The following is a 16,029-nucleotide window of genomic DNA, read 5'->3' as shown; positions in this document are numbered from 1 at the left end:
CGGAATTCATAGGATGGGCTAGTCCAATGCTAGACCCATAGGGTTTTTTTTCCTTTTTCATTAAGTGCATGATCACCACATATCACGCATTTTTCCTTAGTTTATCATTTGGTATGATCCTCAAAACCCCTTCCCCTTCACTTTAGGACTTGCATCTCATGCTAGTTAGGGTTCATTTGCGTGAAAATCCCCTTCCGATAAGGGAAACGAGCGAGTGTGGCTACTTGATAGCCTTAGCACGCTAGTTTCGCCTTCTAATCCGAGGGAAAATCAAAGTCGAAGAATTAGTCGTCATCCCCGTACCCGACTTGTTGCATTCCCCTAGGGTCATACTTTCATTTTTATCACTTCCATACTCTTTTAATCACATTTCTCTTACATTTCTCAATCCATATTTTTTCACTACATCTTTATCATTTATTTACTTCACAAATGAAATTCAAGTTTCACTTATATATGTACTATTCTATCTTCATTCATTTGCACACACTAATACTTTGATTTTTCATCCAAATTCACACGTGCACTTTCTTTACACACTCACACACTAATACTTTGATTTTTCATCCAAATTCACACGTGAACTTTCTCTTCACATGCGCACACAAACACTTTGTTTTTTTTACACCATTTCATACATGAATCTTTTCATACACTTGCACACTTGCACTTGAGTCACCATTTGCATCAATCGACCTCTATGAGGTTTCCCTTTATTGGCCGCCATAATTCATGTGGTCTGGAACCAAAAACCTCACGAGAGACATCATAGAATTTAGGATTGCATTTTTTTCATTTTTGCATTCATATAGGCATAATCCAACATGCAATACATACCCTGGGTAGAAAGTTAGGAAAGTTAGGGTTAAGTCACGCAACTAGCCTTGGCTAGGTCAAAGGGGTGCCTTGGAGTCTATCCTTGCCTTCCCCTTTGTCAAACGTGACTCCCGAACCTTTTTCTTTGTTTTACGTAGACTAGGAGTCGTTTTAAAAAGGGTTTATTATTACTTGACTTTAAAACTCATTTTTTAGGTGAGTTGGTACACCTTAAATCATTACCAAGTGGCGACTCCAAACTTTTCATTTCAAAACCCTTTTTAAAACTATTTTTTGGGTCGAATCGTCGCTTTCCAAGTCCCATTGAGACCCATGTCTTTTCAACTCACAAAAATCATTTTCCAATCACAAAAAATACATTTTTTTAAACTATTTATTTATTTATCAAAAATGGGGCGCGACAGTTGGCGACTCCACTGGGGACTTCCTAAGTGGGTCCAAGCATTTTGACTTAACCATTCGTTTCCTTTTTCTACCCTTTCTATGCATGGCATGTGGATATTAGGATTGCATTTTTCATTTTTTAGGACCTTTTGTCTTATATACGTAATCAAACCAATCCCTCGACTCGCGAATGTATGTTTGAATGAATGTTTATTTGTTATCTCGCGCTTGCATTGCATTTTGGGAGGTATGGGTCACCCTAGAGCCTCGCGTTGGTTCTTGACCCTTCCCCTCCAAACGAGCACTAGCATACGAGCATACGCTTTACTTCTCTTATCCCTTTTATTTTTCTTTAGTGGCTTGTCACGCCACTCCACCCTATCAGGATTAGGTGACTCACTTGGACATGTGATCACGACACGATGTGTGTGTAGCATGTTCCAATGGGTCACTCAATCTTCCGCTTAAAGCTATTGGTTGATAGCCTTTAGCTTTTGGTCGAAGATTGAGGTTTTGATAGATTCACTCAAACACGTAGCCGTGACACGATGTGTGCGTAGCGGTGTTTGGGGAATCGCTCGAGCCACCGACAAAGAACCTTGGGATTGATGACCCTTGGTTTCTAAGTCTGAAGGCTCGGGGGCCTATGACCTATCGAGTCTAGATGCATTAGTAAGCCAAGCCTCATGCATCCATATTAGAATTGCCTAGGGTAGAGTCAGCCTTATCCTGAACTAGGGACACTATTCACGAGGGGAGGGGTCCCAACCCTCTTTCCTTATTTATCTTTATTGCCTTATCTATTTGTCCAAATGTGTTATGTGATTATGTGTTGAACTCACGTTTCCTTGTCTCTTGTCTTCTGTATTCACAAACATTAGGAAATAAGAGGTCTGGCATGACTTTCTTTTAGAACCTACCCTTGTAGATAGGTTATTGCACGTTTAAAGATTTTGGTATATTGCATTCGTAGATTAATGATTGCAAATCATTCTAGGCCTACCCTGGCAAATAAAGGGTTCCTTAGGTCATGTTTCATTTCAAATTGCATATTTTATTGTTTTAATAAAATAGCATCATGCATAAACCCTAGAAAGGGAACGCCACGTAGGGAATCCCGTTTTAGGAATAAAACCAACCCTTTTGTGTCCCATGGGTATTTAACCCTTCAAGGGACTGCACATTTAAATTATCGCATAACTGGAGGAATGAGACTCGTAGGTAAGGTAATTGACAAACTACCTTCTTCATTATCAGATGGCTTGCCCTCGGCGCATCTACCAGTTGTTAATACCATCAACTGAGGTTCAACAATGGCCTACCTTCATGTTACCTAGTGAACTGAATCAAGTAGCCCAATTTTTAGGACCAATTGGAGACTTTAAGCAGATCAAATCCAACAATTATTTGGTAGAGGCTTTAGTTCATCTTTGGGACCCCGAGTGTACTGCTTTTAGAATAGGCAATAGGCAAATGACTATAACACTCGAAGAAGTAGCTGGCCTCTTTGGTTTACCCACACGAGGAACTGCCTTGGTATTTCCATTTGCTTCCGACAAGGCCGAATTTTGTCAAATTATAGGATTGAAAGAGTCCGTGCTACGAGGGTCAGATCAGGGCGTCGCCGTGAATATTCTGTTTGAACGATTTGCGCCACGCGATGGATTCGAGAGGCATGTGACGGATTTTGTGTTCACTTCCAAAGCCGTATGGGAGCGCAAAAGGCTACTAGTATATGGGGTAGTTATGGCTGGGACCTATCTCTTTCCGCGAAAAGATCAAAAGATAGCCTTCAAATCAGCAAAAATTGTGAATGACCTTTTCTTAAGAATTCAGGGTAAGCAATGTTCTATAGTCCCGACCATTCTCGCAGATATTTTCTTAGCTTGTACTGGTTGTCGAAAGGGAGAAAAGTTTTTCCATGGGGCGAACTTGGTTTTATACATATGGGCTACGGAACATTTTAAGAGACAAGCATCAGTTGCTGATAGTTTGCCGATGGTTGGATATAATTGGGTAATCACACATCCCAAAAGAGTCAACGAGGGAGATCTACCTAAGAACGCATCCGAATGCGTGGATTACTTGGAAACATTGCAAGATTTCAACATTAGGTGGGTATTAGATTGGACAGACTGCTTTGAGCCGATACTTCGCACTAAGGAATCTGAACGTGTTCTTTTGCTGGGTACTCAAGGAATCATCTCATATACCCCGAAAAGATTTCTCAGACAACTAGGTCGCATTCAGGGGCCGCCACCGATTTCCGAGTTTAGTGAAGTCACCATTTTCTTTGATCAGGGGGTATGCCCAAAAGAGATCCCTATGAAGAGCCAAATCACTGAATCTTGGAGAACAATATCCGACAATAGAAGCATTCGTTATCTTCCGGAGCTCAAACAGAAGGGGGTAATGACCGCACCATACGAGGATTGGTTGAAAGATTCCACCACGCAAGGGTTGCAACATGAGCCGTATGAGGAAATTGAGAAGCTGAGAGCCATCATTAAAGCCAAGGACATGGAGGTGGTACAGTTAAAGAAATCCATCGAAGTGCACAAAGGAAAGGCAGAAGAAAACAAGAGGTTATATGAGAAGGAGCGAGAAAGGCGCCAAGAGATGAAGCGGAAATGTGGGGAATTATATGATCAAGCCGACCGTGTCCAGATGCCATATGCTAGAGAAAGTAAAGACTCTGTGTTGGATAGACTTAGGAACTTTGGTGATCTTGTACGAAATCGCCTTCGCGATATGATGTAAACAGATGTATTTGGTTTCTGCAATGAAATGAATCTCTTTTCACAAAGTGTTTGTCAAATAACAGGTTTGATTAATGGGTCTCATTCCGAAAGTGTTGCATCATGCTAGGCCTACCCTTGGCACAAAAAGGGTTCCCCAACTAGGACATGCATCCGAATTGTTCGAATAGCTACTAACTCATGTCTTTTTCTTTTTCTTTTTCTCTTTTGAATAAATTGCAGAAATTCAGTAATCATTGGTTTATCTAAAGAAGTCTTTTGCATTCTCAGGTAAATTTCAAAATAGCTTTTCGGAAAAGCCCCATTATTACGCGATCCCGAAGTAAGGCCCAAAGGAATCGTGTAGACATGAGCACTCAGCCAGAATCGTCCGATAAGGCCGTTGCAACTACCCAGCCGGATGCCGCAAGTCCTGGGGTTCAGTTGACTGAATTACTCGCAAAATTTGGGGAAATGGCATCCGAAATGGCCGCTCAAAAGAGGTTAATCGACGAACTCGTTAGTAGCGGAGTGCAACCTGAGCCTGTGCCCGCCACACAACCACAATCTGAACCATTTGTTATTCCTCCCAGCCAGACCACGTTACCATTTGTTATTCCTTCAATGCAAACCACGTTTGAGGGAATTGTCAACCCGCAATATGCTTATACTCAAAATCCTCCATTCTATCCTCCTTATGGGCAAGGGTTTCAGCCTCAAATCGACCCAAACATGCATCAGAACCCACCAGCTTTTTATCAAACCACCGCAGAACCCGTGATACCGGAGCACACTTTCCAAAATAAGCCTGAAATGGGTGAATCTTCTGCTCCAATTGATATGAAGTTGCTCAAACGTCTAGATCGTTTTGATGAATTTATAAGGAAGAGCCAGGGGTTGCATAAGCAGGGAGTCCTGGATTATGATGAATTGTGCCTTTTTCCGAACGTGCAGTTGCCTGAGGGGTTCAAAACCCCTAAATTTAACAAATATGATGGGACGGGTAATCCCAAGACACATCTCCGACTATTTGCCAACAAATTGGGAAAGCCCGTGGACGATGAGAATTTGCCTTTAAGGTTGTTCCCCGAGAGTCTGGAAGGGGATGCGCTTGACTGGTATTCTAACCTGAAACTTGAAGACGTGAAAACCTGGATTGATTTGTCTAATGCATTTGTGAGACAGTACGAGTACAACTGCGAGTTGGCTCCGACCCGAACTACGTTAGAAGGAACGAAAAGGAAGCCTTCCGAGGACCACAAGACCTATGCCAAGAGGTGGAGAAAAATAGCTGCCAAGGTCGAGCCACCAATGACCGAGGATGAAATCATACGTACTTTCATAAAAGCCCATGATCCGCCGTACTTCGAAGAGATTTTCCGTATGACCGGATGTTCGTTTGCTGCAATTGTAAATAAACTTGAGGAGTTTGATGACTTTGTGAGAGCTGGGAAGATTGTCAATGTCTCCGCCCTTAAATCTCAGTTGGATGCTTTACAACAAGGGCAAGGAAGCAATGTGAAGAAGCCGCCGTTCAAAAAGAAAGAGGGGGACGCAACCTTTATTTGGAACCAAAACCCTTCACCTAGACCCCGATACCAACACAATCCAATCTACCAACCCCATTACCCTTACTACTCAAATCCGCGCCCTGTATATACTACCAACATCCACCACCCTCGACCTCGCCCAAGCTATCCAAACCCACCTTCAGCCCCTTTTCAAATTTCTCAACCAAATCCACCCCAAAACCGACCACGCCCTCCATATAACCCAAGATTCCCGCCTCCAAATAGACCTGTTTACAACCACCCTCAACCTTCTGAACCTTACAACCGACCCCCTGGCCGTACATTTACCAACCTAGGCAGGCCTCTGGATCAATTGTATGAACAATTAAAGGCTGCTGGGAAAATTGGTACGGTGCCCCCTCCTACCTACCCATATGGCATGCCCGCGTGGTATAATCCACAAGCTGTCTGTGCTTATCATTCTGGGGCCCCCGGACATGCCACCTTTGATTGCAAGGCGCTTAAGCATAAAATCCAAGATATGGTTGAAGCCGGGGAGATTGTAATCCGGAAAAGGGAGGCGCAAGGGCCGAACGTAAATAGGAACCCTTTGCCGGACCATGTTAATACCATTGGGGTCATTATGGATGACACGGAGTATATGGAACAAGTCAAAGATTTGGCAAGAGAAGCTGAGGTAGTTGGGGTCACAGACCAACCATTCATCATAGAGTTGCCATTCGAAGAAGATAACCAGCCTTTTGTCTTGGATCTCACGCCAGCAGAGAGTGAAGCTTTGAAGCCGGTATTCATCGAATTCCCGAGGCAAGAGCCTGTTTTGAGCCTGCAACAAGTGCCGTGGAATTACGATGAACCTATTATACAGATCGGGGAAAATTCAGCTACAAAGAAAGAGGTGTCAGTGGTTACCAGATCGGGGAGGACTGTAAGTCCATTTGAAACTACTATTCCGATTCAAGCAAAGAATTCCGAGCCGCCCATTAAGCCAACAATCACCGAGAAAGAAGCCGTGGATTTCCTTAAACGACTCCAGAGAAGTGAATACAACATAATCGAAAAGCTAAGCAAGTCACCTGCCCAGATAACCATGTTGGATTTACTTTTCTCTTCAGACGTGCATAGGGATGCATTGATCGACGTATTAACTAAGGCTCAAATTCCGAGGGACATTTCTGTTGATAATTTTTCAAACGTGGTTGGGAGCGTATTATTCAACAAACAAATTGCTTTTTCTGACGATGAATTGCCGACAGAGGGCATTGGACATAATAGGGCGTTGTACATAACGGTGAGGTGCAACGGGAAAATGCTGCCGAAGGTGCTAATTGACAACGGGTCCGCGCTTAATATCTGTCCTTGGAGTACCTTGGAGAAGCTAGGATTGCAAGACATTAAGCTGAGGCCTTCAGGGACTATCGTTCGAGGGTTTGATGGAGCTCAAAGGGAGCCGATAGGAGAGGCAGATTTAGTAATCGAGATGGGGCCCGCCCAATTTCAAATAACTTGCCAAGTAATGCACTTCCCGAGCATTTACAATATTTTACTTGGCAGGCCATGGATTCACAAGTCTGGGGCTGTGCCATCTTCGTTGCATCAATTGCTGAAATTCGTAGTAAATGACAAGCTAATCACTATCTTTGCCGAAGAGGACTGCCTGGTAATCACCGATTCTGGATCTAAAGAGGAGGGATGTCGAAGTGCCACCATGTCCCCTCATAGCACATCCGATATAGTCTCCGTAAGTTGGATCACAACGGAGGAACAAGCTCTCTCAAAAGCAAGTGTAATGATGGCTAAGGAAATGATTCGTGGAGGATACAAATTAGACAGAGGATTGGGGCGTGAACTGCAAGGGATCCTGAAGCCAGTGGAGATTATGGAAAAAAGGGATACATTCGGTTTGGGTTTCCAACCAACCGCCAAGGACATCAAAGAGATGAAGGAGCGCAAAAGAGCAGAGAAAGAGGGCAGGCAAAGGGTTTTTGACATTCCACCACTGCGGTATACTTTTCCACGACCAACAGAGGTTATCACATCAGAGGTTAATCCAGTTGAAGAAATTGAAGCTAGTTTGGCCCAATTGTTCGTAGGGGCAACATTTGAAGATAGTGTTCCAGGCAAAGCTGAATTTCCTGATATCCCCGAAGGATCAATTCCCAATTGGACAGCCGAGTCCCTGCCCGTCCGGAAGGAGTTTCGGTAAAATGAAAGGGGTTTATCATTCATATTCATGGAAAAAATACTTTTGCATCTGTAAATAGTTAATGAAAGCATCTTTACTTTTGACTAAAATTTGCACATGTAGATATTGTTTCCGCTTGCTTTCTTTTGTTTTGCTTTCAATCAAAGGTTTTATGAAAATGCACAAGTTTGTTCTTGTTATGTTGTGTTGTTTATTCGCTTGTTTAAATTCATATTGCTTGTTCATTTGTTTGTTGTATGCTTATTTGCTTATTATCCCACATTCGTTAATTCTTTCAGATGGCCAAAAATAAAATTATTTGACCCTTTGGATATCACAGTTCTGGAATACGATAATGGCAATTTCTATATCACTCACGACTTGGAGGTCTGTGAATCCGAACTCCAAAGCGAGAGTGATAATGAGGAGGTATTCGATTCTTTTGCAAAGGACCTTGAACAATATGAGGAAAAACCAAAACCGAACCTGGAAGAAACAGAAAAGGTTAACATTGGCACTGAGGATGAAGTTAAGGAGGTGCAGATAAGTATTCATTTGAATGAAAGGCAGAAAAAGGAGATGCTTGAATTCTTGACCATGTTCCAGGATGTATTTGCGTGGTCCTATGATGATATGACTGGCATTTCAACTGATGTGGTAGTGCATAGATTGCCCACAGACCCTTCTTTTCCACCCGTAAAACAAAAACCCAGAAAATTCAAACCAGATATAAGCCTCAAAATAAAAGAGCAAATTGAAAAACAACTCAAAACCAACATTATCATTGTTTCCCATTACCCAATTTGGCTTTCAAATCCAGTCCCTGTTCCAAAAAAGAGTGGAGAGGTGAGAGTTTGTGTTGACTATAGAGACCTTAATAAAGCCAGTCCTAAAGATGATTTCCCTCTACCAAATATTCACATTCTCTTAGACAATACTGCCGGACATGAGATTGAAACCTTTTGCGATTGTTTTGCTGGCTACCACCAAATTTTGATGGCAGAGGAGGATAGGGAGAAGACTGCTTTCATTACCCCTTGGGGTACCTTTTGCTACCGAGTCATGCCTTTCGGTTTAAAGAATGCTGGAGCAACATATCAGAGGACCATGACAACCCTATTTCATGATATGATCCACCGGGAGATGGAGGTCTACGTGGATGATATTATAATCAAGTCTAAAAGGGCAGAGGACCACTTGGTTGATCTGAAGAAATTATTCGAGAGGTTGCGGAAGTACAATTTAAAGCTAAATCCTGCGAAATGCGCCTTCGGAGCACCTGCGGGTAAGCTGTTGGGATTCATTGTTAGCAAGAAGGGCATAGAAATAGATCCGGCGAAAATCAAAGCAATTCGAGACATGCCAGTGCCAAAAACTCAGAAGGACGTGAAAAGCTTTTTAGGGAAGATCAATTTTATCGGGAGGTTCATTGGCCAACTAACTGCCACATGCGAGCCGTTGTTCAAATTATTGAGGAAGAACGTGCCGTTGTATTGGAATGAGGAGTGCCAACAGGCTTTTGACAAGATTAAAGATTATTTGTTGCATCCACCAGTCTTAGTGCCGCCCAAACCGGGCCGACCTTTGATTATGTATTTATCCGTGCTTGAAGGAGCAGTAGGGTGTGTTCTAGGTCAGCACGATGACTCTGGAAGGAAAGAACAAGCTATTTACTATCTAAGCAAGAAGTTCACGCAGTACGAGGCTAATTATTCATTCATTGAGAAAAGCTGCTGTGCATTGGCCTGGGCAGCCCAGAAGTTGAGACACTATCTTTTGAGTCATACCACGTATCTTATTTCCCGGTCTGATCCTTTGAAGTATCTTTTGGAGAAGCCGATGCTGACTGGGCGTTTGGCGAAATGGCAGATAATTCTCTCAGAATTCGATATTGTTTTCACCTCACAAAAGGCGGTCAAGGGGCAAGCTATAGCTGATCATTTGGCGGAAAATCCAAGGGATGATGATTATCAACCACTCCGTACTTATTTCCCTGACGAGAGGGTCCTATTTGTAGGCGCTGCAGATGATATAAGTGAACAAAGTCCTGAATGGAGGCTTTTCTTCGATGGAGCTTCGAATTCTCTCGGAGCTGGAATTGGAGTTGTTTTGGTGTCACCCGAAGGGAAGCACTACCCTGCCGCTGCCAAATTGCAATTCGCTTGCACAAATAACATGGCTGAATATGAAGCCTGCATTTTTGGTCTCGAAATGGCTTTGGAGATGGAAATCAAGGAGTTGATAGCTTTTAGTGATTCAGATTTGCTCGTGCACCAAACTTTGAAGCAATGGATAACCAAAGATTCAAAAATTCTACCCTACCATTGTAGTCTGCTCACTTTGGCCAAGCAGTTTCGAAATTTGGAGTTCAGACATCTCCCACGAGCCCGAAACGCATTTGCTGATGCTTTGGCCACCTTGGCTTCTATGATCCAATATCCAGATGAATTGAAGATCGAACCAATCCAAATTCAACTTCAAAACAAGCCAGCCCACTGCTGGGCTGCAGACGAGTCCTCGGATACTACTCCTTGGTTTAATGATCTTAAAGAGTTTCTCAAAACTGGGTCCTACCCTCAGCGTGCTGGTATAAAAGACAAGAGTTTTCTGCGTAGAATGGCTTCAAAATTTTTCTTAAATGGAGAGGTGTTATACAAAAGAACCTCGGATCTGAACCTTTTAAGGTGCATTGATGAGGATGAAGCTCAATATATGATGAAAGAAGTGCATAGTGGCGTTTGTGGACCTCATATGAATGGCCATTTGCTGGCGAAGAAAATCATGAGAACCGGATACTTCTGGCTTACTATGGAGCATGATTGTATAGACTTTGTCCGGAGATGTATAAAATGCCAAATGCACGGTGACATTATACGCGCTCCACCCACTGAGTTGCATAGCATGACCGCCCCGTGGCCCTGTTCAATGTGGGGTATGGACGTGATTGGTACAATCGATCCTCCTGCTTCAAATGGACATCGATTTATATTGGTGGCAATCGAGTACTTTACCAAATGGGTTGAAGCGGAGTCATTCAAACATGTCACGAAGAAGGTGGTTGCCAATTTCTTGAGAGATCATATCATTTGTCGATTTGGAGTACCCGAAACACTTATCACAGACAATGCCAGGAATCTGAACAATGACATGGTAGATGGACTATGTGAGCAATTCAAAATCAAACATCGCAATTCTGCCATTTATAGGCCTCAGATGAATGGAGCTGTAGAAGCCGCAAATAAGAATCTGAAGAAAATTATTCGCAAAATGACAGAAAAGCATCGCGATTGGCATGAAAAGTTGCCTTATGCATTAATGGCGTATCGGACTTCTATCCGGACATCAACTGGGGCAACGCCGTATTCACTCATGTATGGGATGGAAGCGGTATTACCAGCTGAGGTTGAAATTCCGTCGCTACGAATCCTTATGGAAGCTAAATTGGAAGAGGCTGATTGGATCAAGCAGCGCCATGAGCAATTGACTTTGATAGATGAAAAGCGATTCAACGCCATCTGTCATGGTCAGTGCTATCAGAAACGTGTGGCCCGGGCTTATAACAAAAAGGTCCATCAGCGGACATTTGAAGAAGGTGATAAGGTACTGAAGCGGATTCTGTCAATGCAAGATGAAGCTAAAGGCAAATTTGCTCCAAATTGGCAAGGGCCGTTCATTGTCCAAAAGGTATTACCTGGCGGAGCGCTCATCTTGGCGGAAATGGATGGACGGGCATTCCCTCAACCCATCAACTCAGATATGTGCAAAAAGTTTTTCATTTGATCATGCAAATTTTCTTTAAGAAATTCATGCAAATGGCGAAATGCAAGTCAGGCCATCTTCTTTTACACTAAAAACATTTTATCTCTACTTGTCCCCTTTGAGCCATCAGAATTGACAAATTTCGTTTGATAACCTTTGAGAATTGCAAACCCCACACTGGGGCAAATTTATTTGGAAAAAGAAGAAAAAGAAAAGAAGGAAAAAAAAAAGGAAAAGAAAAAAAAAGGGGGAAGAGAAAACCCTACACTGGGGCAAATTTAGTTTTCAAAGAAAAATGCAAAAGTGATGAAAAATGCAAAGAGAGAAAATTCGATCAAACTGGGGCAAATTTTCCTCGGTTTTGGAGTTGTTTTAAAAAAAGTGCAATCTCAAGTTATTTCACCTCTTATATCAAAATTTGCTTTCAAGCCTCAACTTTTCTTGAAAAACACCCCACCTGACCTCATTATAAAAGCCCAAAGTCCTGGCTTTCGTCACTTGCTGCATTTCTATTAGAAAATTTGTTAATCAACTGGCAGGTGATGTCCGTAATGTCTTCGCCTAATTTTACAAGGGAAGTACATTTTTACTGACGCCAGAAATCTTTAATTCATGTTTCTGAGCCGGTCATGGTCGAGATATTTAGGTGAGAATCCGAAAGGGCGCCTCGAAAAAGAAAAAGGAAAAAAAAAAAAAGGGTGGGGGCAATCTTGGTGAAAACCCGAAAGGGCGCCAAGGTAGGTGTTCTTAACAGTCGAGCTCAGGAAGGAACAGCTGGTGACCTGGTTCATTAGGGTTCTCCGCATAATTGCGATACTTCTGCCAGTATCGGATTCCGAAGAGAAAATATCCAAAGTTTTGAATATGATATTCGTTGGCTAAACTTGTATTGTTTTTTTACAAATATTCTTTGCAAAGTGTATCTTTATAAACCTTGTAGTTGTTCTCAATTATTTGTGTATAACTGCTTATGATTGTCTACATTCTTTTGCATGCTCATCTTTGCCTGACATAGGAAATAATCTTGCATATACATTGATTGTTATGTGATAAATTTTCACGCATCATTCTTTTACCATTGAATTCAAATGAATGATAAACCCTAAGGTTTGGGCAAAGATAAGGGATTCAATCATCAGCTACAGTGAGTAACATGCAACAAAACTACCACCTGGATTGGGTGACGCGGTATTTTGAAAGGTTTCAAGTTCGACTAAGGCAAACGTCGTAAAGCAGAAGTAAAAGCATCACAAGACTCATGTTTACACGATTCTCAAGGCAAACCGGATCAAATAATGGTGGCAAGTCCATTATTTCTTCTTTTCTTGCAGGAATGTTGCATTTACAAACAAAAGCAGCCGCTCTCTTTTTGGCGCCTAAATCAATGACAGACAAAGCTTCCCAGTAAGCAAGGATCGATGTTATTTGCAAAATTCGATCACAAGAAACAACATCAGCTCTCGCTTCAATCACAAAGATCCAAAATTCCTTCTTGGTGTAAAAGTTGAACTATTCTCAGGTAAAAAAAAAAAAAAAAAAAAAAACTCAATTCATTGTTTTAACTTTCCCGGTCAGTCCCGTTTAAATTCCTGTTCGGGTCAGTCCCGTTTAATTTCTAGTTCGGGTCAGTCCCGTTTAAATTCTGTTCGGGTCAGTCCCGTTTAAATTCCTGTTCGGGTCAGTCCCGTCTAAATTCCTGTTCGGGTCAGTCCCGTTTAATTTCTAGTTCGGGTCAGTCCCGTTTAAATTCCTGTTCGGGTCAGTCCCGTCTAAATTCCTGTTCGGGTCAGTCCCGTTTAAATTCTGTTCGGGTCAGTCCCGTTTAAATTCCTGTTCGGGTCAGTCCCGTTTAAATTCCTGTTCGGGTCAGTCCCGTTTAAATTCCTGTTCGGGTGAGTCCCGTTTAAATTCATGTTCAAGTCAGTCCCGTTTAAATTCTGTTCGGGTCAGTCCCGTTTTAAATTTCTGTTCGGGTCAGTCCCGTTTTAAAATTCTATTCGGGTCAGTCCCGTTTTAAATTTCTGTTCGGGTCAGTCCCGTTTAAATTCCTGTTCGGGTCAGTCCCGTTTAAATTCTGTTCGGGTCAGTCCCGTTTTAAAATTCTATTCGGGTCAGTCCCGTTTAAATTCCTATTCGGGTCAGTCCCGTTTAAATTCCTGTTCGGGTCAGTCCCGTTTTTCAATTCTTGTTCGGGTCAGTCCCGTTTTATTTTCGGGTCAGTCCCGTTTAAATTCATGTTCGGGTCAGTCTCGTTTAAATTCTGTTCGGGTCAGTCCCGTTTTAAATTTCTGTTCGGGTCAGTCCCGTTTTCAATTCTGGTTCGGGTCAGTCCCGTTTTATTTTTCATGTTCGGGTCAGTCCCGTATTAGAATTGCTGTTCACTGGAATCTTTTGCAGCCCAATAACACAGGTAAGTATTTGGTGTCTAATTCTTTGTCTCAAGTTTTTTCAAAACTCAGACAAAGAGGGGCAAACTGTAGACACTAAATTTTGAATAATTTTATGTAGCATCTATTTCATGATTTTTATTTTAGATTGCTTGCATTTTAGTTCGTTATTGTGTGTTTTGCACTATTAGTTGTTATGATATTTTGGTTTTATTCATTTTCGCCCTTTTAGTTGACCTATTTCATTTGCTATTTATTCTTATTTACTTTTAGTTTTAGTTTTTAGTTTTAGCTTTTAAGTTTAAGATTAGCATAGAGTTTTTAGAAAAAAGAAAAGGAAAGCATCAAAAATATGTTTTAGTCATTTTGTTTTTATTCAATGCTTTCTCGAAGGAAAAATGAAAATGAAAATTATAAAAAAGGGAGAAAAGAGAAAATTAAAGGAAAAGAAGAAAAAGAAGAAAAATTCAAAAAAAAAATAAAAAAATAAATAGGCTTTAGTTGGATTTGAAAAATGAAAAAAAGGAAAAAAGGAAAACTTGTTCACAAAAATATGTTTATTTCTTTTAAATTCAGCTTTTTGGCATTTTTAAGTTATTTTTTTTAAAAAAAAAGTGAAAAATGAGAAAAATGAAAAAATGGAAAATTGCATTTTTTGTTGTTTTTAGTTTATTTTTATCTAATGTTAATTAAGTTGTTTTCATCATTCATTATTTTTGTTTTATTATTATCATTCTTGTTGTTTAATTAATTAATTAAAAAAATTTAAAAAAAAAAAAAACAACAACAACGTCGCGGCATGCACGCTGCAATTTTTTGCAGCGTGCAAAGGACAGCCTCAACAGCCATTGGATGGCTGGATATGAAGGCGAGAGGTAAGCCTTCATCCTCACCATTGAGGTGAGGGTTTAGGAGATTGGGAAGTGGTTATAAGATGGATAAGAAGGCTCAGCCGTAAGGGGGAGAGAGAAAGGAACGGCTGAAAATCTGGGAGAGAACGGCAGAACTGAGAGCAAGAGGGAAAAGGGGCAGAGCTAGGAAGAAAGAGGGAGGACAATCGAGAGAGAGAGCTAGTGGGAAAAGAGTGGACGGCTAAAAGGAAAAGAAAACATACGGAAAGGAAGAGAGAATTTCTGGGGGGTTGGAGGCTAAACAAAAACAGAAGGGCACGGCTAAAAATCTGGAGGGAGTTTATAGAGTTGGGTAGCGGCTGATTAAGGAAAAGCAGAGAGCTTTAGAGGAAGGAGCCTGTGCGAGAAAATCTGGAGAAAAGGAAGATTCATAAAGCAGGGTCGAAGGAAGATTGAGTGTCTCCATTGCTCCTTGGGTCTGCTTAAACGAAGCAATACATCCAGTTCATCCGCTGGAGCGTACTACACCTCAAGGCTGAATCGCATCTTCCCTTTCATTTTTACAGGTAAAGATGCTTCCTTTTTCTGTTTCTTTCGCTTACTTGGGATGTTTGATGGTGAAGTTAGAAGCTTTCTTTGGTTTTGATGATACCATCGCTGATTCATCAGAAACAGAAATAGGTTCTCGTATGGCTGTTCATCGTAATCATCCCTGGTTCATGTATTAGTTAGTTGTGGCTAGCTTTCATGTTTTCCGTATGAATGTGACTCATGGGTTGCAAGCCCTGTTCTTGGTATCTTACTTGTTTTCATGATTTGGGTTTTGCTTGAACTTTTGGAGTTTATTTGCTATAGCTTTGGGTCAGTCTTGAGTAATGGGTTAGGGATTGAAATGGTTCTCTTTGCAAGAGTTTTTCAAAACCAGAATTTCAAAAGAAGATTTGAGTTGTTGCCGTCTCCACGTTCTTTCTTTGGCGTTTCGTCATAGTCTTATGGATGTGTTAGAGCCTTTTGTTGGGACATTAGTTTGAGTTCTGTATGCTCCATTGGGAAGCTTATAAATGTGTCGTGTGTGCTGAAATGGTAGGGAGGAAGTTGCAGAGTTTCTTTTTCGATTTGTGAAGTCACAGAAAATTTCTAGCCTTGCATATTCTTTACGTTTAAATCCGAAGGTTCTATGTTGCAAAGTATGGAATGTTTGATGATTTTAATGTCTGGGTTTAAATTGTGCTTGGTTGAAGTTTTGTACATAAAATCCGCTGCTGCAACAAGCTTATAATTTTTGGCCTGCTACAGCCGTGGAGCTTGAAGTTCTTACCCGTAGCCTGGAGTCCATGGTCTGATTTGCAGTTGTTTGTG

At 41.5% G+C, this 16,029-nt stretch overlaps 1 protein-coding gene across 1 annotated transcript; it reads left to right on the top strand.

Annotated features, from left to right (window-relative positions):
- The first annotated feature begins 5,909 nt into the window (after nt 1-5,909).
- Nucleotides 5,910-15,398, top strand: LOC113715914 (uncharacterized). Its single transcript, XM_072069997.1, has 3 exons — nt 5,910-6,826; nt 7,043-7,532; nt 15,237-15,398. The coding sequence occupies exons 1-3, from the start codon at nt 5,910-5,912 to the stop codon at nt 15,396-15,398; spliced, it is 1,569 nt and encodes a 522-aa protein (XP_071926098.1).
- The last annotated feature ends 631 nt before the right edge of the window (nt 15,399-16,029 follow it).

The sequence above is a fragment of the Coffea arabica genome, chromosome 11c (assembly GCF_036785885.1).
Source record: "Coffea arabica cultivar ET-39 chromosome 11c, Coffea Arabica ET-39 HiFi, whole genome shotgun sequence".
In the NCBI taxonomy this organism is placed as follows: Eukaryota; Viridiplantae; Streptophyta; class Magnoliopsida; order Gentianales; family Rubiaceae; genus Coffea; species Coffea arabica.
Note: the sequence above shows the minus strand (reverse complement) of the source record. Positions and strands in the feature narration are given on the sequence as shown.